At 42.7% G+C, this 22990-nt stretch overlaps 1 protein-coding gene across 1 annotated transcript; it reads left to right on the top strand.

Moving 5' to 3' along the window:
• Positions 1-207: 207 nt before the first annotated feature.
• On the top strand, positions 208-22773 carry GSR (glutathione-disulfide reductase). Its single transcript, XM_072115175.1, has 13 exons — positions 208-724; positions 3912-3938; positions 6410-6498; positions 6934-7003; positions 7541-7688; positions 10280-10334; positions 10953-11052; positions 11609-11695; positions 15242-15400; positions 15711-15822; positions 18008-18139; positions 21829-21962; positions 22165-22773. Exons 1-13 carry the CDS (start codon positions 278-280, stop codon positions 22312-22314), a joined length of 1710 nt encoding a protein of 569 aa, XP_071971276.1. The 5' UTR covers positions 208-277; the 3' UTR covers positions 22315-22773.
• The last annotated feature ends 217 nt before the right edge of the window (positions 22774-22990 follow it).

The following is a 22990-nucleotide window of genomic DNA, read 5'->3' as shown; positions in this document are numbered from 1 at the left end:
TTTTTTTTTTAAAAAAAAGTAGCAAAATGTTGATGACCCCCATGGTCTTTCCAGAGATCATTACAGAGATACTAGATCATTCCACCTTTCCCTGACTCTTTGTACTCCATGGGGGAGCGTATGATAGCCCCGCCGCTGCAAGTTCACGTATGAAAAGTCGCCTTCGGGTGACATCCCGGGCTCGGTATAAACAGCAGCAGTCAGTGTGACTAAGCAGTGGCCCGGTGATCTCCTCCCCTGCCACCACCCACTACATGTGCACACAGACTTCCGCGTTATGGCATTCATTCTCCGGAGCCGAGGCCTCGGGACACCAGTCCTGCTGCACACACGGTACCCGGGCACCTGCTACTCCGAGCCCGCTACCCTCAGCGCCCTCATCCCGCCATTACAAGCAAGCCGCAGAGGTGTGCACGGCGCCCTGGTCCAGTCCCAGTACATCAGCTGCTTCCTAATCAGAAGGCTCCTTCTACCGAGGGCACATCACCCGAGGCTGAGCCGCTCCAGCTTCACCATGTCTCAACCCCACAACATCCCCGGCAGCGGAGTGGATGCGCAGGACTCGAATGTAGTAAGCGGGGGTCACCCGAGGCGGCGCCCTCACAGCTCATTCGACTACCTGGTGATCGGGGGTGGATCAGGAGGTCTGGCCAGTGCCCGCAGGGCGGCAGAGCTGGGAGCCCGGGTAGCCGTGGTGGAGAACAACAAGCTGGGAGGGACCTGTGTAAGTAGCACTAGAAAACCAACCAAAGGATAATATAGCCCTGTACTGCACCTGGGGTATTGTTCCTTCCTTAGTATACACTGCCCCTTACTCCACACTGCCCCCTGTACACTGTTCTGTCCTTACTCCACACTGCCCCCTGTACACTGTTCTGTCCTTACTCTACACTGCCCCCTGTACTCTGTTCTGTCCTTACTCCACACTGCCCCCTGTACACTGTTCTGCCCTTACTCCACACTGCCCCCTGTACACTGTTCTGTCCTTACTCCACACTGCCCCATGTACACTGTTCTGTCCTTACTCCACACTGCCCCTGTACACTGTTCTGTCCTTACTCCACACTGCCCCCTGTACTCTGTTATGTCCTTACTCCACACTGCCCCCTGTACACTGTTCTGCCTTACTCTACACTGCCCCCTGTACACTGTTCTGCCCTTACTCCACACTGCCCCCTGTACACTGTTCTGCCCTTACTCCACACTGCCCCCTGTACACTGTTCTGTCCTTACACCATACTGCCCCCTGTACACTGTTCTGTCCTTACTCCACACTGCCCCCTGTACACTGTTCTGTCCTTAGTATACACTGCCCCCTGTACACTGTTCTGTCCTTACTCCACACTGCCCCCTGTACACTGTTCTGTCCTTAGTATACACTGCCCCCTGTACACTGTTCTGTCCTTACTCCACACTGCCCCCTGTACACTGTTCTGTCCTTAGTATACACTGCCCCCTGTACACTGTTCTGTCCTTACTCCTCACTGCCCCCTGTACACTGTTCTGTCCTTACTCCACACTGCCCCCTGTACACTGTTCTGCCCTTACTCCACACTGCCCCCTGTACACTGTTCTGTCCTTAGTATACACTGCCCCCTGTACACTGTTCTGTCTTTACTCCACACTGCCCCCTGTACACTGTTCTGTCCTTACTATACACTGCCCCCTGTACACTGTTCTGTCCTTACTCCATACTGCCCCCTTTACACTGTTCTGCCCTTACTCCACACTGCCCCCTGTACACTGTTCTGTCCTTACTCTACACTGCCCCCTGTACACTGTTCTGTCCTTAATATACACTGCCCCCTGTACACTGTTCTGTCCTTACTCCACACTGCCCCCTGTACACTGTTCTGCCCTTACTCTACACTGCCCCCTGTACACTGTTCTGTCCTTAATCCACACTGCCCCCTGTACACTGTTCTGTCCTTACTATACACTGCCCCCTGTACACTGTTCTGTCCTTACTCCATACTGCCCCCTTTACACTGTTGTGCCCTTACTCCACACTGCCCCCTGTACACTGTTCTGTCCTTACTCTACACTGCCCCCTGTACACTGTTCTGTCCTTAATATACACTGCCCCCTGTACACTGTTCTGTCCTTACTCCACACTGCCCCCTGTACACTGTTCTGCCCTTACTCCACACTGCCCCCTGTAAACTGTTCTGCCCTTACTCCACACTGCCCCCTTTACACTGTTCTGTCCTTACTCCTCACTGTCCCCTGTACACTGTTCTGTCCTTACTCCTCACTGCCCCCTGTACACTGTTCTGCCCTTACTCCACACTGCCCCCTGTACACTGTTCTGTCCTTAGTATACACTGCCCCCTGTACACTGTTCTGTCCTTACTCCTCACTGCCCCCTGTACACTGTTCTGTCCTTAGTATACACTGCCCCCTGTACACTGTTCTGTGCTTACTCCACACTGCCCCCTTTACACTGTTCTGTCCTTACTCCTCACTGTCCCCTGTACACTGTTCTGCCCTTACTCCACACTGCCCCCTGTACACTGTTCTGTCCTTACTCCACACTGCCACCTGTACACTGTTCTGTCCTTACTCCACACTGCCCCCTGTACACTGTTCTGTCCTTACTCCTCACTGCCCCCTGTACACTGTTCTGTCCTTAGTATACACTGCCCCCTGTACACTGTTCTGCCCTTACTCTACACTGCCCCCTGTACACTGTTCTGCCCTTACTCCACACTGCCCCCTGTACACTGTTCTGCCCTTACTCTACACTGCCCCCTGTACACTGTTCTGCCCTTACTCTACACTGCCCCCTGTACACTGTTCTGCCCTTACTCCACACTGCCCCCTGTACACTGTTCTGTCCTTACTCCTCACTGTCCCCTGTACACTGTTCTGTCCTTACTCCTCACTGCCCCCTGTACACTGTTCTGTCCTTACTCCTCACTGTACACTGTTCTGCCCTTACTCCACACTGCCCCCTGTACACTGTTCTGTCCTTACTCCACACTGCCCCCTGTACACTGTTCTGTCCTTACTCCACACTGTCCCCTGTACACTGTTCTGTCCTTACTCCTTACTGCCCCCTGTACACTGTTCTGTCCTTACTCCATACAGTTACTTCCTTTGGATACATTCACATGGCCACAATGGGGGGCCGTGATCTGGTCACATGATTTGTGATCAGATCACGGCCCCCATGGATTGCAATGGCTCCCGTTTATGGCAATGCTAGCACACTTTGTTGCATAAAAGGGATGTCAGAAATTGGGAAATTAGACAAGATGCAGCTAGTTATATCCTGCAATGCTTATGTTACATGTTTTATCTAGTGTAGGGAAGGTGAAATATGGGCGTATAAAATAGAACAATAAAGATCTTCTCAGTTATGTATCTTATCCCACTTCTCCTCTACTGCTGGGCTGGCACTCCTTTTCTCCTCTGACATGCCTCGAGGATTGCTGGATTTGCACCAATTTTTGTGACTTTTCCACACGCCCAGCAAAGTTTGCAAGCTTTCCAGTGTTGCACCTGATTTATCCTTAGAATACAAATGTTGTTTATTTTTAAAAAAAGTTGCAAAATGTTGATGACCCCCATGGTCTTTCCAGAGATCATTCCAGAGATACTAGATCATTCCACCTTTCCCTGACTCTTTGTACTCCATGGGGGAGCGTATGATAGCCCCGCCGCTGCAAGTTCACGTATGAAAAGTCGCCGGCAGCGAGGGCGCAGGGACACTAACGTCCCGCGCCGCCCCACTCCCGGTCGCCCCCCCCCCCCCCTTCACGTCCAACTGGCGGCTTATTGCTAGCTTCTGTGATTATTTCAGGGCGTGGCGCAGAGGTCCTGATGAATATATGCCCCCATGTGTAAGTATAGATTGTGGTATGTTGTATGTGTTTCTAAATCTGTCTTTTCCTTGACTCTTTTTGCAGGTCAATGTTGGATGTGTCCCTAAAAAAGTGAGTTTTCTTACACTCATTCCCAGTGTGTGCATTCATATTTTATTGTTCTTGTTACATGGTACATTAAGAAGTTAAACCATAACTCCCCATTACCCTTAACAGAAGAGTCCGTGCTAAAGTAATAATAAACCCTTAGGTCATGCGTTTTCTTTGCTCTTTCTGTTTTAGAATAGGATTAAAGGGAAAGGCAGAAGGTCTTAAAGGGAACCTGTCAGACGAAATTGATCTAATAAATCACCACCAGTATATTGTAAAGCAGCTGAACCCTTTCCAGATCATCTTTCTTTTTTTTTTGCCCTGTGTGAAACCATTGAGGAAATCTACTTTGAAGTGAGATGTAAATTGATTGTATGGAGCAGTGATGGCGAACCTTTTAACAGCCGAGTGCCCAAATAGCAACCCCTTATTTATTGTGAGGTCCCAACCAAAAATTAAAGCAGTAACTTATTGCTCCCTGTTCTTCAACAACGTTCGATCATATTGGCCTCCTGAGGAAAAGATGGAAAATTTTCATCATTTTAGCTTCTTTCCAGTGTCTCTCTGCACACAGAGAATTGTGGGGCCAGCAGAAGGTCTTGCAAAGATAATTCAGCCCTGTCTACTCATTCTCCCTCTTCCTACAGTCCCAAGTAGCGAAGTAAGTATCCCTTAAATATATGACTAGAAGCCGCATCTTTTAAGTTGCTTGGAACTGCAGGAAGATTCTTTGAGTCCTGTCTGGTGTGCCTGGGTGATGGCCCGGGTGCCCACAGAAAGGGCTCTGAGTGCTGCCTCTGGCACCTGTGCCATAGGTGGAGAGTTTAACACTGAAGTAACAGAGGATGAGGCATTTAGAGCTCCCTACCTTCACTTGACAGTGTTAAACTCTTCTCCTCCACGACTTTACACAACCGATTTACAGCCATCACACTGGGCCATAAAAGAAACAATAGCTAGAAGGTGTTACACTGCGTGACAATATTCTGATAGTGGTTTATTAGGTCTATTGCTCATGACAGGTTTCCTTTAAGTTCTCCATCAGACATCAATTTACAGCTAGATACCGTTACACTTCTGGTATAGAGCCAAAATTAGTGTTGTGTTCTGCGCTATTTTTCCCCTTATAAACAATGGAAGTTCATAGAGCACAAACAGAGTTACCACCAGCACGAATACGGGTCACAAAGCCTCTAATGACATACAAAGTTTTCTCCTTTATTGAATTTTACACCAATTAAAATATCCCTGTTGGTCGCACTAAAGCACAGCACACACAGCTCTGCATCATCCATACAGTTACACACACAGCTCTGCATCATCCATACAGTTACACACACAGCACTGCATCATCCATACACTTACACACACAGCACTGCATCATCCATACAGTTACACACACAGCACTGCATCATCCATACAGTTACACACACAGCTCTGCATCATCCATACATTTACACACACACAGCACTGCACCATCCATACATTTACACACACACAACTCTGCATCATCCATACAGTTACACACACAGCTCTGCATCATCCACACATTTACACACACAGCACTACATCATCCACACAGTTACACACACAGCTCTGCTACATCCACACAGTTACACACACAGCTCTGCTACATCCAAACAGTTACACACACAGCTCTGCATCATCTATACATTTACACACACAGCTCTGCATCATCCATACAGTTACACACACAGCACTGCTTCATCCATACAGTTACACACACACACACTCCCCCTATTCCCCCTTCTTCTTACCCTGTCCCAGGGCAGCATGTCCCCATTCTCAGCAGTATGTGGTGATGTAAGAAGCATGTGATCAGGTGCATGATTCTGACATCACCGCAGGTCCTGTAGGACACCCGGGAGAGGAGAGAGCAGTGCAGAGGCTCACCTCTCCGGGAAATCGGGGGCAGCGCTATATCAGGGAATCAACCGATCTCCATTACAGCGGTCAGGAGGGTCTGGCAGTGCTGGATCCTCCTGACCTTCGGTCTATAAGACGCTAAAGAGTGTGTCTTATAGTCCAAAAATACTGTACTTAAAAACCATCAAATACAAAAGAGGGAATAGCTGACCGACGCATTTCAACTCTAGTGAATCTTATTCATGGTCATTGACCATTCAATAAAGAAGAAACCTTTGTACGTCATCAGAGGCTTTGTGACCCCTATTTTTGCTCTGTTTCTTAAACATTTCTCTGTTTAAGCATCGGGTGGAGGTACAGGACAGATGGTTTATTGATTTCTGGGGTGAGCTGCTTTGATCCTTTTTCTTGGAGGCTCATAGAGGAACCTGCTAAACTCAGTTGTGAACTTAGCACAAGCTGGTGTCCTAGAACAAAAGGATTATGTATTCGTTCCTGACCATTCTTTCCTCTGATATGTGTGTGTGTGTGATATTTGCTATACATAGTCCGTGATGCTTCTTTTTTCCTTTTTTTGAATAGAAATTTTGTTTTATTTTTCTCAGATTATGTGGAATACCGCCATTCATTCTGAATACGTACACGATCATGAGGATTATGGATTTAAAATTTCAGATGTGAAATTTACTTGGAAGTAAGTGGCAGTAAAAGCGACACAGGAGGAGTGCAGGGAAAAAGTGTGTGTGAAGGATGACTTGTTTCACGTTATACAAAGAGCTTCATCTTGCCTCCCACAATTGCTGAAAACCCCGATTCTAATATTAAGATAGTGCCCCTTGCTATATTACTATTAAGTGGACAGAAAATCTGTTTCTGCTGTAGACTTTTTCTGCAACTTGTGCATAAATCCTGTACTTCACACTTCTACTATATCACTCTGGGGATTTTCTGCCAAGTAATCTGTGTAATACGGGGGGTTTTTTTTTGGGAAGGGAACAAACACATACTGGATTTTACCTTTTATTCCACATGAACTCATTGACAGACACTATGGTATAAGCAGTTGATTTTAGACTTCTCAATATAGATCAATCTAATATAGACAAATTGTGTTTTCTGTTTCTACCAGAGCTATAAAAGACAAAAGAGATGCATATGTGAGCCGCCTCAATGACATCTATCAAAATAATCTTAAGAAGGTATTTGCATTTCATATTGTAACAGTTCTGTATTGAGGCCTAATGATGGGATATGTCTTCACAGTGTGCTAAACTGGATACATAAGTTTTGCCCAACACGAGCCTAAGTAACTATTGACTGCCTGTTTTTGAATAGTGCCTAAACTTATCTTTGGCAAATTTAGCTGAAGCCATTACTGCACATAACCCAGAACATGTTCAGTGAATACATTAGTACTACAGCCTGATGTAGACAGCTACCTAATGGCTGGAGTTTAGAGAGATTTTGTAATCTCCCAAATCGTGTCCCAATTCGCCCTGACAGGTCCTCTTTAAATGTTCTTTCATAGCCAGCAAATGTCACAATCTGTGAGATCCACAGTGATAAAAAAGGTTATACATGTCTATGTTTGGGAACAAACATCTGATGGACATCATCTGCCTATTCTACACTGTAAGACCATTATAAGAGTGTTCAGATCTAATGAGAACTGTTTTCTCTAGGGAGAGAAGTTCTGTACACCACCACAGGCTAAATGTTGCTTCTGTTTTATACAGGATCAAATAGAAATTATTAGAGGTCATGCAACTTTTACATCTGACCCTGAGCCAACATTGGAGGTAAATAGTCAGAAATATACAGCTCCACACATCCTTATTGCTACAGGGGGAAAACCCACCATACCATCAGACACAGAGGTTCCAGGTAAGAAGCTCTGTATGTAAAGGATACATATATTTTTGCAATTATTTTTTTTCAATAACATCCATAAAATACCTGTGCAACTTCCGCTGTGTAACATACGGCTATAATAAATGCAAAATTTTTAATGGATCAGTGTCCACACCTGTGACCGACCTGTGAAAAAGTAGCAAATGTTCTAGTTATAAACATTTTTCACAGATCATTCATAGACTAATTGGGGGATATTTATCAGGACCTCTGCACCACGCCAGTGGCGCAGAGGCCCTGAAATAATCGCAAATGCTAGCTTATTGCTAGCTTTTGCAATTATTTGCCCCGATCCGCCACCTTCACGCCGGACGGGAGTGGGCCGGCGTGGGGCGTTACTGTCCCCGCGCCTGTGCACTTGCTGCTGCTGGCGACTTTTCATACGTAAAAAGTCGCTGGCTGTGTTCTTTTGTAGGCCCTGCCTGGCGTAGGATAAACGCTGCGCTGCCAGCAGCCCCGATACATCAAGAGACAGAAGCCTCTTGATGTATCAGGCGGGGCTATCACGAGCACACAAGCGCCACTGTATGATAAATATCCCCCATATAGTTTATGCAGATCCATAACTGACACTAACGGAAAGCATAGTATAATTTTTTTAATTAGACAGACTCTTTAAAGGTATCCATTAAAAAACGATGCTTTGCCATCAATGTATCTGTCTAGACATCTGTTTAAAGGACACCTGTCATCAGGTCTCTGCCACTTGTCCTGTCACCACTACCTGTTGGGGCAGCTCACAAGGATCCCATCACAGGCTTTATCTAGTTATTTCATACATTAATCATTGTAAAATCATCTATTCTTTATCATATAAAGGAGGCTGGTCACATGGTCAGAGGCAGTGATGTCACCCCTGTTCCCCCTCCCCTCTCCTCCCCCTGCTCATGTCTGTGTGTAATGTATAGTAAAGCATTGCTAGTGTGTGTGCTGCATCTGCTGACATGCTGCATCCTCCTAATATACAGAGACACAGACATCCGCTACACATGAATCTGACATGTTCTGCTGTAACATGGCTGCCTGGAGCTGCTGTATCTCTCCTATACACACACACATGCACAGACAGGCTGCAGGGGGCGTGGCCACCAGCACCAGGAAGCACATCATTATACAGCCTCACATCATTATACAGGCTGTCAGTCATGGACTGGGGGTGTGGCTGTACCTCCCACTCATGAATAGAGTGGACAGCTTGAATATGCTAATGCTTCATTGGACATTTCACAGGTCATTTGCATACAGCTTTAGGACCTCATTGCTTAGGTTTACAGGCATGTAGAGGGACAATGAAGGGATACAGGCAATGCTCTCTAATGGCAGAATATGAAAATATATTTAGTTTAGGGGGGTTATTTTGCATGACGGGTTCTCTTTAAATTATGATACGTTTGTAGAAAAAAAAACTGCATCTGTAAAACAGAAGCCAAAATGCAGGTAGGAACTGACCCAAAGCCCATGTGCACACCTTGCGTTTTCATTGCCTTTTGAAATTTGCATTTACAAAACGCAATGTCAATGCGCTGTTAACGTATGTGGTAACAATGTGTTTATGTATTGACATTATGTCAATAAAACACGCATTAACACAGTTGTGTTTTGTAAATGCAAATGTTAACAGTAATACAATTAGGCAAATCACCTCTCCTCAGCTGTTGTAATGCGTTTCAAGATGCAATGTAGACGCAACCAAAACGCAAAGCGTTGGGCTGCCTTCACACGAACATGTGCAGCCTGTCGAAACAAGCCAGTATGTTGGCCTGATTCCACGGGGCTGTATACAGAGCAGAGGATGGGAGTTCATTTATTATACAGAACATAATGTAAGGACTTTCCGTCTGCCAGCCAAACAGCTACACCGCCACTGTAACAGTTAATAACCTGCACTTTATGCAGTCCTTAGAATGAGGCCATCATGCACGCTCATTTTCATGGGCTTAACATGTTTGTGTGAAGACGGCCTTAGTGCTAGTGTGTTAAAGGGGATGTCCTTAAATAACAAAAAAATTATGGCTGAGAGGAGAGGGGGCAGTAGAAACTCTTATACCTCTCTAAGTGCTCTTGTTCCCCCTCCCACAGTCTGTGACCACCGGGTCTTTTCTATGTGAAGTCACGACCACATCTATGCACCTTCTATTGTCTAAAACTAATGCAGTAGCTGGAGCAAGGCTGTGGTCAGGAGACCATCAATGATTACCAGTCCCGAGAATGGGAGCGAATGGAGAGAGAGATCTGTATAAGAGTTTTATTGTTTTTTCCGTCCCCACACACACACACACACCACAACCTCCACCATAAATACTTTTTTTTCTGCTCCTGGTAACCCCCCCTCCTAAGGAAGAAAGTCCACTATTGCTGCAGGTTCACCGGTGGTAAGAATAATACAAAATTAAACACATAGACATGAGCTCCATTATATAAATAAGATTAGTTTTATTTGTTTGCCACTGCTTGCCTTGTTTCATAAAGGATTTTTATTTGCAATGTTTAAAAACCTCTGAAGGACCTTATGTTTTTTACACAAATAACCTAATTTATTTTCCTTTTCTTTTTTTTTTTTAAAGGAGCAAGTTTAGGAATCACAAGTGATGGATTTTTTGAGCTTAAAGAGTTACCCAGGTAGAAATGTTATCCTACACACATACACACATCCTACATAACTGGCACAACTACTGCATAGCCTATAGAGTACAAGCAGGCTCACCTCTTGTGCTACCTCTATTGCTCTGCAGAGGTTCAAAAGCTGAAGTCCGGATCACACGTCATATCATTTTTCTGTAAAAGCCTGTTTTCGGAATTATGTGACCATATGTTAATTACAGGCATTTTAATGTTGTGATGCTGAAACCTGACAATAGTGATGCGTCTGGAATGTCTTATAAATGACTGAAACCCAATAACTTCTTCTGTGCATTAAGTGGACTGCAAACACTTACCAGAGGCTGTTAGTTAGAGCCATACCTGTTCTTCCTCATAGTAGCATGTGTCACTACACAGTAAATGGCCTCATGTATATGAAGGTGTGCTTATCACAGGCTACAAACAGTAGCTACGTGCTTTGCAGCCTGTAAGTTATCAGTGTGTGGGGTCCACTCACACCTTGATGAACATGCAAATTGTGATGGGAGATGCTGTTTATTTCCTGAACACTGTTTTAGTTCCACACTTGGCACCTAGTCTCGCACCTGTAATATTAGTGATACAAGTCACTGCAGTGAACTGTATTCTGTTTTACAGACGGAGCGTTATTGTTGGTGCTGGTTACATTGCAGTTGAAATAGCTGGGATCCTTTCAGCTTTGGGGTCAAGATCTGCATTATTAATTCGTCAAGATAAGGTATATCATACTTCACATCTTCCACACTGGTTGTCGTCCAGCTTTTTTATTTCTGAAAGGCAATCCAAATATTGTACTTATGCCATACTCCTGGTTAGCTATGCTGATTTACAGGGATTTCATAGCTTGCTTTGATGAAACAACCTCTTATAATATGGTAGATATTAGGCTATATTCACACGAACGTATGGGGGACGTATATACGGCCGACGTATAGACGGCCGATATACGTCCCCCATACACTTCTATGGGTGCACGGCACCCTACGGGAGCGGTACGGTGCAGCACACGTGCGGCACCGTACCGTTCCGTACCCGGGAAAAAGATAGGACCTGTCCTATCTTTTCCCGTAATACGGCGCCGTGCGCCATAGGTTGCTATGGAGAGGGGCGGGGGTGAGCTGCGCTCACCTCCTCCTCCTCGCCCCGTACACTGCCGTTGCCCGCTACGGTACAGTACGGGCGGGCAACGGCAGTGTGAATATAGCCTTAGACTGTGAGTAAACTTTATCTGTTGTTGTTGCTCTCTGTCATATATAATGTGTGAATTATTGCAGGTGCTGAGAACATTTGATTCCATGATAAGTGCAAACTCCACTGAAGAACTTGAAAATGCTGGGGTTGATGTCTGGAAATATGCAGAGGTAATGCTAAGGATAACATTACATAGTAGTGTTAAAGGATTTTTGGGGCTATAGATACAAATCAAGTTCACAAATGCCTGGTAACCATCACCACTATTGTTAAGCTGATTGCTTTCAGCTCTATACACTGTAAAGTTGTGGCTGCTAACAGGTCCATCCACTCTGGTGCCTAGACTTGGTTAAAGCCACTTCATTCCAATTTATTTGAGTGGAAGCAGTGTTGCAGTAACCAAGAGCTACCACTACACACTGGCTAGAGCTGTGTGAGTCCTGTGTCTAGCTATACCATCTAGTCCTGGGGTCACTACCGACATTAGCTGATTGGATGGGCCCTCACCAGACTGAAATTGAAGATGATTATGATGATGTATGGGGACATTTTAGATGTTTTTTTTTACATTTCAGATAATATAAAAAATATATCCGACGCGCTTCGGGTCCCGGTGCATGGAGAGGGTTCACGGGCTGAGCCCTCTCCATAGCCGGTAAGTCTTTGCTGCATAGTGCAGCAAACACTTACCAGTTCCCACCGACAGTTCAAAATATGATAGCAATGAAAACGTCATCAAAAGTCACCCACAGCTCCGTAAACCAAAGTATGAAAAGTTATTGGCGGCAGAAGATGGCAAAATCAAAAAAAAAAATTTGTACAGGAGGTTTTAATTTTTTGTAAATGTATGAAAATATTATAAAACCTATACAATTTGGTATCCCCGTAATTGTACCGACCCAAATAATAAAGTAGGCATGTCATTTGGGGCACACAGTGAAAGCTGTAAATTCCAAGGCCACAAGAAAACGGCGCAAATGTGTTTTTTCACCATTTTCACTGCATTTGGAAATTTTTTCCTGCTTCCCAGTAGACGGCAAGGAATATTAAATGCCGCCACTATGAAGTGCAATTTGTTACCCAGAAAATAAGCCTTCACACAGCTCTTTACGTGTAAAAATAAAAAAGTTATAGATTTATGAAGGTGGGGAGTGAAAAGTGCAAAAATGAAAAAACAAAAAAAGGCCAGGTCGTTAAGGGGTCAGATGGAACATCCGGAGCAAGAAAAACATGGTTGTATTTTTCCAAAACCAGTTTAGCTCCTGTTCTAACGTAGTGTATGGTATTACAACTAAGCACCATTCATTTCTATACAGCTGAGCTGTATATGTGGTGCTATTTCTGGAGAAACTGGACTACTTTTTAAAAGTTTTTTTTTTTTCCTCTTTTTTGCAACTTTTAAGCGTAATTGCTACAACATTTCCAATTTTTACACCCATTTCACAAAGTTCTCCACAAATGAGTTGTACACTGCTGTGCCTGCAAATTTTTGCACAATTGCATTCCAGTCCAGAGCAGGTGTAAGAAAGGGGTTGCTTAACCCCTTAAGGACGGAGGGTTTTTCGGCTAATTTCTCGCTCTCCAACTTCAAAAATCCATAACTTTTTCATTTTTACGTGTACAGACCTGTGTGAGGGCTTATTTTGTGCGTAACGAATTTTACTTTCCCGTAATGTTATTTATTTTAACATGCCGTGTACTGCGAAGCTGAAAAAAAATTCCAAATGTGGAAAAATTGGAAAAAAACCGCACGTGCGTCACGTTCTTGTGGGCTCAGTTTTTACGACTTTCACTCTTCGCTCCAAATAACACGCCTACTTTATTCTTTGGTTCGGTGCGATCGCGGTGATACCAAATTTATATAGGTTTTATTGTGTTTTAATACATTTTCAAAAATTAAACAAATGTGTACAAAAAAGAAAAAAAATTTTTTGCCATCTTCTGACGCTAATAACTTTTTCATACTTTGGCGCACGGAAATGTGTGAGGGGTCATTTTTTGCGAAATGAGGTGACGTTTTCATTGCTACCATTTTGAGGTCTGTGCGACATTTTGATCATTTTTTATTTCATTTTTTATGTTATGTAAAAAGGTGTAAAAGTCGCATTTCGGACATTTGGGCGCCATTTCCCGCCTCGGAGGTCACCGCCGGCCGTAACCGTTTTTATATTTTGATAGATCGGGCATTTTGGGACGCGGCGATACCTAATATGTCTGTGATTTTTACTGTTTGTTATGTTTTATATCCGTTCTAGGGAAAGGGGGGTGATTTGAACTTTTAATATTTTATGAATTTTTTTTATTTTTTAAACTTTTTTTTTTCTTTTTTTTTTCACTATTTTTTAGACCATCTAGGGTACATTAACCCTAGATGGTCAGATCGCTCCTACCATATACTGCAATACTACAGTATTGCAATATATGGCGTTTTTGCAGGTCTTACATTACAATGAGCCACTGGCTCATTGTAACGAACCTGCATAAACCATGTAGCCTCGTGTCAAAAGAAGACCCGAGGCTACCATGGTAACCGATCGCCGCCCCCCGATGACGTTCGGGGGCGTGGCGATCGAAAAAAAGATGGCGGCGCCCGCGCGCCGCCGTCTTTTAAACGCCGCCCGCGACTTTGCGGGCGGCGTTTAGAGGGTTAATAGCCGCGATCGGTGCAAGCACCGACCGCGGTTATTAGCGGTGGGGGTTTTGTGCAAAATGCAAAAACCCCCACCTCTGTATGAAGAGGACTCAGCCCGTGAGCCCTCTTCATACATCCCTTATACCTCTGCGCCGTAGAGCTACGGCGCAGAGCGTTAAGGGGTTAAACATTTAAAACTTTTGTGTGATTTTTTTTTTTCCAGACAAAAGTATCAAAAACCAGCAGACTCGCATGCCTCAACCACTAAGATAAATAAAGCAAGCTCAAAATCTTTAAAAAAACAAAAGTACACAAGAGTTTCCAGACATAAGATAAATGTCTCCCCATGTTTGTAACCCCTTACGGCATTTGGACGTTCCTGAACGTCCTCATGCGGTAGGGGGAGCATGAAGAGGGCTCATGGGCTGAGCCTTCTTCATACCCACCAGGCCGCCATATTTGTTTCGATCAGCGTGCCCCATGTTTCATCGGCTGTGACAGTGGGTTTCCAAGACAGCCGGGAAGTCAAACTGCCAGGCCTGTCCTTAGGCAGCATCTGTAACGGTCTGTGAGTAACATATACTGCAATATGCCCTATGGGGTCTAAAATACAGTAAGAAATTATAAAAATTTCTTACTGTATTTTAGACCCCCACCAAAAGGTTTAAAAAAATAACCAAAAAACTGTACAAATCACCGCCTTTACCTAGAACTGATATACATTTTTTTTTTAAAAGTGGAACCATCACAGCATTAGCTGTATGCTGTGTCTGCTGACACTGAACATAGCCAAAATATGAGATTTGGGACAGGCACTGACCTGTCTCCTGTGTTGGAGCACTGAACATGACTGGCAGCTGCGTTTTGTATGTCAATTTTACAACTTGTAAAGAACAAAATAAAAATCCAATCCAAAAAAATACACTCAGAAGTGTTTGAGTGCAGAACTTTTTTAATTGCCCATGGCAACCAATCAGAGCTTAGCTTTCCCACAGCTCATTATAAAATTAAAGCTGAGCTCTGATTGGCTGCCATATATTGTTACTTTTCTTACATTTGATTTAATAATTCTGTATATTTTCAGGTGGCTTCAGTTCAAAAAACAAGTACAGGTCTGGACATCAATGTTAAGGGCTCTGTGCCAGGGCGCAAACCAACAGTGAGAACTATCCAGGATGTTGACTGCTTGCTTTGGGCAATCGGAAGAGACCCCAACACAGAGGGTTTGAACATAGATAAACTGGTAAAATTGCTATTTCTTTGTACAACGTATAACATTACATTTCTTATTTAGTTGTATTTTTTGAATACTTGGTAAAAATGGAAAGAAGCTATTGTAATCATACCCTTATTTTATATATCTGCAGAAGTATAATCAAATGCCAAAAGAGTCTCAGGGGACATGGCAATTATTAACGGGTTGTAGCATAGTATTTTGTCATATATAAATGGCATATTATAATATAAAGTTTACTTTTAACTGTAAAATATGAATAATAGTCACATTTTATTGGTTTATTTTCCCCCACAAATCATTGTCATCCTTCTTCCAGGGTCTTGAATTAGATGAGAAAGGCCATATTGTGGTTGATGAGTTCCAGAATACAAGTCGGAAGGGAATCTACGCAGTGGGCGATGTGTGCGGTAGAGCACTTTTGACACCAGGTAACACCCCATCAAAGATACTTTGAATGAGCAATAAACCAAAGTTGTGGCTCTCATAAAACAGCAAGACAGAAATATCTTTTAGTTGGTGTTGCCACAATAATACTGACATATAGAATCAACATAACTTATTATTGGTGTTTTTAAAGTTTAGAAAGGTACAAGATACTGGAGGAGATTTATCAATCTGTCTACGCCAGAAAACTGGAGTAATTTGCCCCTGGAATGCCACAATAGTTTTAGCACAGCTGGAGAGAGCCTTTGACAACAATTTCAATAATACCTGTACAGGCAGTCCCCGGGTTACATACAAGATAGGGTCTGTAGGTTTGTTCTTAAATTGAATTTGTATGTAAGTCGAACTGTATATTTTATCATTGTAATCCCAGACAGAACTTTTTTGGTCTCTGTGACAATTTAATTTTAAAAATGCTGGGTTGTCATAAGAATCAATATTAACACTAAAGCTTCATTACAAACACCTGTGATAACTGTTACAGCTGTTTATTGTAGCCTAGGACTAAAGTACAATAAATTACCAATATCCAGAGGTCCGTTTGTAACTAGGGGTCGTATGTAAGTTGAGTGTTCTTAAGTAGGGGACCGCCTGTATTATGCTTATGGCTTCTAGCCTGAGATATATGACTAATAGATACGTAGGACTAATAGATACATGAGGCTATCTATAAAACACTCTCAGCTTTCCCTGAAGTGGGTCGGGACTTCCTGGTTGTGATATCAGCTAAGGGCAGTCAGGCCAGAGCACTCATGGCATTCACGTGAACGTTCACAAACCGCTTAGCCAATCATGACACAGAATAAGTGTACTACAGTACTGCTAGTGAAGAGCAAGAAAGGGGAGATGGAGCGCTGGAGCTTTGCATCATACAGGAATCTACATCACAAAGAAAAAAATATATTAAAACAATAAAACACCTACATAGCAATAAACAGATGAACACATGGCAACACATCGAATAGAAGATTTGCCTGATTACATAGCTGTTAACGTTGTTTCAAAATGCGTTGTGTTAACACAATATTAACAAATGTGTTAATTTTGTGTTAACAAACAAATGCATTAATGCATGTGTTTTGTAAGTGCGGTATTAATGTCTGTGTTAACATTATGTTGACCCAATCGTTTGTTAACACTGAGGTAACAAATGCATGTGTTAACATTGTGTTACTGCATGTGTTAACAGTGTATTGACACATATATATATACGTTTTGTAAATGCAATGTTAACAGCTATGTATCTACAACATTGAAAGTGGAAATTTGTGCTGTGTTAGGGCTGCAGTACTCTGTGGCCAACACACCAGAGACAATCTATAATTCAAACAAGAAGCAAGCCGGTGTGTATAGGCTGAAAAAATACTAATACTAAATACTAGGTCCGTGGTGAGTACATATCACCACGGACCTAGATGTTCTAACCCTTCTGACACAGGTGTGATTCGTCCGGAGGTGCTGGGGATTGGATGTGGGTGATCGCCTTGGGTTTAAAGGCAGGCTCCACAGGCAAAGAGGCACTTGCCCCTGAGGGTAACACATGGGGTGCCTCCGGCCACAGGTCTAGGACCACATCGTCCCTCTCATCACTCTTCTTATATGGTTTGATGGTAGCCGCATGATTCTGCCCTGTTTCCCATACTAACTTCTTGACAGGGTGCCCTCCTTTCCTTGAGGACCTCTGCAAGGGTGCACTAGAATCATTTTAGGGCTGTTCGGCATGCACATTTTTTCATGTATTCACTTTATGTGGGGGACCAGTGTCCGCATTACTTATTGACTTGTGGCCGTGTGTGGGTCTTTGTGATTTGCCTTGATCCACTTGTTTTTCCATGTGTATTTGTACACTTTTTAAATGTTTTTAAAACTTTTGAGGTGTGACATATTGTTGGTGTGCTTAGAATAAATTGTGTAATAATTGTGTAATAAAAATAGTATTTTTTCAGCCTATACACACCGATTTGCTTCTTGTTTGAATTATATGTTAACAGCTATGTAATCAGGCAAATCTCCTCTTTTCGGCTGTTAAGATGGCTAATGAGTGTAAATTCGAGAAATGCTTATTTTGACTTAGTGCAGAGCTAGGCTAAAGTTTTTATGCTTTACAGTTGTACCTCAAATAAATTTGACCAGATTATTCCATACACATCCTTCTGTTATGTGTTGTAGTTGCCATAGCAGCAGGACGAAGACTGTCACACCGATTGTTTGAAGGGCAGGAGGACTCCAAGCTTGACTATAACAACATTCCAACGGTGGTCTTCAGTCATCCTCCAATTGGAACTGTAGGACTTACAGAAGGTGAGTTGCTGTATAAGCTGGGACACTAGGATAAACACTGTGGCTAAGTTTACACTACCATTCAAACCTCCTTTCCTTATCTCCGTTAAAAAAAGTAAAGGACAAAGGTTTAACGTATCCATTAAAAATCCCATTGACATCAGTGTCAATTTTATGTCATCAATTTTATTCAGGCATCCGTTATCAATGCCTTTTTTTCAAACAGAGAAAAAGTACTGTGGCAACCATCAATTTTTCTTAAAAAAATGGATGCATAACGGATACTTGCCTAAACGGAACATAACGGTAGACATAAAATTTACATTGATGTCAAGGGGATTTTTAATTGATGCGTTAAACCTCCATTCTTTACTTTTCTAACAGAGGTTGGGATGGTAGTAAACTTACAATTAACAAATTTGTGTTAAATCAATCAATCAATTGTTAAATCTCCTCCCTCAAAACTGTATCTCAATACGCTCAGCTCCTCCTGCTAAATAATATGCAGTATGCAGATAGGGTTCCACTTTCAACATGATAACTTTCCTCCGAATGCTTAGAAGATTTATCTCTGCATGTATGTATTTCTATCGCTGCTTTTAAAGTGTCACGTGTCCAATAAAGGATGCAGCCGCAATTTTTCCTTGATTTCTTGTCCTGAGCTATGGTCTATATGTAGACTTACCCAGATATTGACTGGGGGGCAGAAACCTGCAGGTCCTTCAAAGGTAGCAGGTTCTTGTCAACAACAAAAGACAATTACCTGTCGCAACTAGTCCTGGAGCCAACAAGAGGGGGGTGGGCACTGCTGGACCTTATCCTTACCAACAGACCTGATAGGATATCAAAACTACAGGTTGGGGGGAACCTGGGGAATAGTGATCATAATATCATTGATTTTGTATTACGCTTCACTAAGGGCGTTAGTGAAGGGGCAACCAACACTCTAAACTTCAGGAGGGCAAATTTTCAGCAACTAAGGGAAGACCTTAAAGGCATAGACTGGGATAATGCTCTCAAGGACAAAAGCCCCCCCCAAAAATGGGACTTTTTCTCATATATTCTGAAAAAGTCCTGTGAGAAACACATACCTTATGGGAAAAAGCATAAAAGGAACAAGAAAAACCCTATGTGGCTAACTAGTCTTGTAAGGAAAGCAATAAGCGAGAAAGATAAAGCATTTAAGGTGCTAAAACGTGAAGGTAGTGATGAGGCATTACAGGATTATAGAGAGAAAAATAAATCCTGTAAAAAGCAGATAAAGGCTGCAAAAATAGAGACTGAGAGAAATATTGCCAGGGAGAGCAAAAATAATTCCAAATTATTTTTCAAGTATATAAACGATAAGAAACTAAAAACAGAGAGTGTGGGTCCCCTTAGAAATAACATGGGGGTCATGGTGGAAGGAGATGAGGAAAGGGCCAATCTACTGAATGTCGCCTTCTCAACTGTCTTTACCCAGGAAAATCCCCTGGTGGAAGACACAATGAGGAATAATGTAAATTCTTTTTATAATGTCAACAGTTTAACCCAGGAAGAGGTACGGCGCCGCCTCGCAACCACTAAGATAGATAAATCACCGGGGCCAGATGGCATACACCCCCGGGTTCTGCATGAATTATGTACCGTGATAGACAGACCGTTATTTTTAATATTTGAAGATTCACTGAGGACTGGTTATGTTCCACAGGAATGGCGCATAGCAAATGTGGTACCAATATACAAAAAAGGATCAAATAGCGATCCTGGAAACTACAGACCCGTAAGTCTAACTGCTGTGGTGGGGAAAATATTTGAGGGGTTTATTAGAGATGCTATCCTGGAGTATCTCACTGTGCACAACCTTATAACCCAGCGTCAGCATGGGTTTATGAGAGATCGATCCTGTCAGACTAATCTGATTGGTTTCTACGAGGAGGTAAGTTCAAGACTGGATCTGGGGGACGCTGTGGATGTTGTATATCTGGACTTCTCAAAGGCATTTGACACCGTGCCACATAAAAGGTTGGTATATAAAATGAGACTGCTGGGAATAGGAGAAAATCTGTGTATCTGGGTAAGTAATTGGCTTAGTGATAGAAAACAGAGGGTGGTCATTAATGGCACATTCTCAGATTGGGTTGATGTTACCAGTGGAGTGCCACAGGGGTCAGTATTGGGGCCACTTCTTTTTAATATTTTTATTAATGACCTTGTAGTGGGTTTACATAGTCAAGTTTCAATATTTGCAGATGATACTAAGCTGTGTAAAGTAATAAATACTGAGGTCGATAGTTTAGCATTACAGAGGGATTTGTGGAAGCTTGAGGGATGGGCAGAGAAATGGTTGATGAGGTTTAATGTAGATAAATGTAAAGTTATGCACTTGGGCCATGGAAACAAAAAGTATAATTATGTTCTAAACGGTCAATTACTTAGTAAAACTGAAGCTGAAAAGGACTTGGGCGTATTGGTGGATGATAAACTTAATTTTAGTGACCAGAGCCAGGCGGCTGCTGCTAAAGCAAATAAAATAATGGGATGTATCAAGAGAGGAATAGATTCTCATGATAAAGACATAGTTTTGCCATTATAGAAATCCCTGGTCAGACCACACATGGAATATTGTGTACAGTTTTGGGCACCAGTGTATAAAAAGGATATAATAGAGCTGGAACGGGTGCAGAGGAGAGCAACCAGGATTATTAGGGGAATGGGGGGATTAGAATACACTGACAGATTACAAAATTTGGGATTATTCAGTTTAGAAAAAAGACGACTGAGGGGAGACCTCATTACAATGTACAAATACCTGAACGGACAGTACAAGGATCTCTCCAAAGATCTTTTTATACCTAGGCCTGTGACCAGGACAAGGGGGCATCCTCTATGCCTAGAGGAGAGGCGATTCTACCATCACCATAGACAAAGGTTCTTTACTGTAAGAGCAGTGAGACTATGGAACTCTCTGCCGCAGGAGGTTGTTATGGCCGACTCTATGTACATGTTCAAGAGAGGCCTGGATGACTTTCTGGAGAGAAAAAATATCACGGGTTATGGGGATAAAACATTTATTTAATTCTTGAAGGTTGGACTTGATGGACTTGCGTCTCCTTCCAGCCTTATATACTATGATACTATGATACTCTGCCTGCCCTGGCCTCTGCTTGCTTTGAAGCTTCTCTGCTTGTTCTGCTGGTGTTCTATACTGTTTACCTGCTTGGGTCACCTGTCACTAGTGACCCAGTCACAGATCCCTGCGTATTGCAAGGGTTAGACCCCAACAGGGTTATTAGTATATTGCCCTTGGGATTAGAACAATGCCAAATTAGTCATACCACTGCCATACCACTTGAATGTTATCAGTTAAAGTTTTCTACCTAGTAATCTGATCTGAAAAGGCCAGGGAACGCAGTTCACAAGAGCAGGAGTCATGTTCTCTGTATTTGAACGACGCCTCAGGTGCTCCATTTTATAGAGTGTTGGAAATTGCCAAGCACAGCGCTCAGCTATCTCCATGACTCCCTTTCCTGGTGTTAAAAGATGGAAAATCGAATACAGACTTCACCATGAAGGTTCTTTTAAACTGTCTACGTACAGGATAGCAGAAACTGTATTCATGAATGCTATGTATCATCTCATACGAGTGATTTGATTGTGTCGTCTATAACGTTTATAAGCTTTTTATCATTCAATAATGTTTCTAATTTGTGTTGATTTTTGTTTTTTAGAGGAAGCAGTAAAAGCCAAAGGTAGAGAAAATGTAAAGATTTATACAACTTCTTTTTCACCAATGTACCATGCTGTGACTAGAAAAAAAACAAAGTGCGTTATGAAGCTGGTCTGTGTTGACAAAGAGGAAAAGGTGAGAATGAAACCTGGAGCATTATACATTAGCGGTGTAGTGTATGACAAAATCCCATAGAAACACAGCAGATAAGATCTGCAGGGGAAATTGTCTGGTTTCTGAATGGCTGTTACCACTGGGTTAATGTCGCAGTTTGTGCCTAAACGACATTAATCCAATATCCTTGTAAAAAAGCTTTCCATTTCCTTTTGTCTTCTAGGTGGTAGGACTACACATGCAAGGACTGGGATGCGATGAGATGTTGCAGGGATTTGCTGTTGCTATTAAAATGGGAGCTACCAAAAAAGACTTTGATAACACTGTTGCCATTCACCCAACTTCTTCAGAGGAACTGGTCACACTACGTTGAGGTTGTGGACCTAAACAAGTGTAGTGATTCTTTGCTTACACTCCATCCGTCTTTGTAAACCATTTTTGCTTTTTTGTCACAGTCCTTTCTAGTTGACCAGAAGAACTCTAGAATACATTTTAAAGTGCCTTATAATCCACAGTACTGCAGTATTGCATTTTACCAAAATGAACATTGAAAAAATAAATTGTGCCTATGTTGTTAATATGTTATGAAGTAGTTATCATAAAACATATATATTATCTGTATTTGGCAATTCAGGCAAGTCAGATTGTTGCATTGTGCTTGTTCCTCCACGGTATCTGACCCAGCAGACATACATCTTAGAAACAAAAATGACTGATCATCACTATTCATTTAACCCCTTCCTGACTGCCAAATGGAAAATTACATTGTCATTTTGTGACTACTGTATTGGAGTCAAACCTGATCTTGACACCTGAACAGCAGGAATAAAATGTCAATGGGGGTGCAGATAGGTTGCCATGACAGCTAGGAGTGTTTCAGAGGCTCCCATGACTCAGCATTTTCTATGGCAGACTGTAATAGAGGAGCAGCATAGAGTTCAAAATGACAAAATTAATCCCCTGATCCTATTAAAACCATTTTATTATGTTAAAACCTTTAAAAAAAACTAAGATATTTGGTTTTGTTGTACCCGTAACACCCAGCTATA

This window comes from Engystomops pustulosus, chromosome 1 (assembly GCF_040894005.1).
Source record: "Engystomops pustulosus chromosome 1, aEngPut4.maternal, whole genome shotgun sequence".
NCBI lineage: Eukaryota > Metazoa > Chordata > Amphibia > Anura > Leptodactylidae > Engystomops > Engystomops pustulosus.
The sequence above is the reverse complement of the archived record's forward strand: the minus strand, read 5'-3'. Positions and strand labels throughout refer to the sequence as shown.

Coding starts and splice junctions, on each gene's coding strand:
- GSR (XM_072115175.1), top strand. CDS start 278: ATGGCATTCATTCTCCGGAGCCGAGGCCTCGGGACACCAGTCCTGCTG. Junction 15,401..15,710: donor GTTTGAACATAGATAAACTG/GTAAAATTGCTA, acceptor TCCTTCTTCCAG/GGTCTTGAATTAGATGAGAA. Junction 15,823..18,007: donor TAGAGCACTTTTGACACCAG/GTAACACCCCAT, acceptor TATGTGTTGTAG/TTGCCATAGCAGCAGGACGA.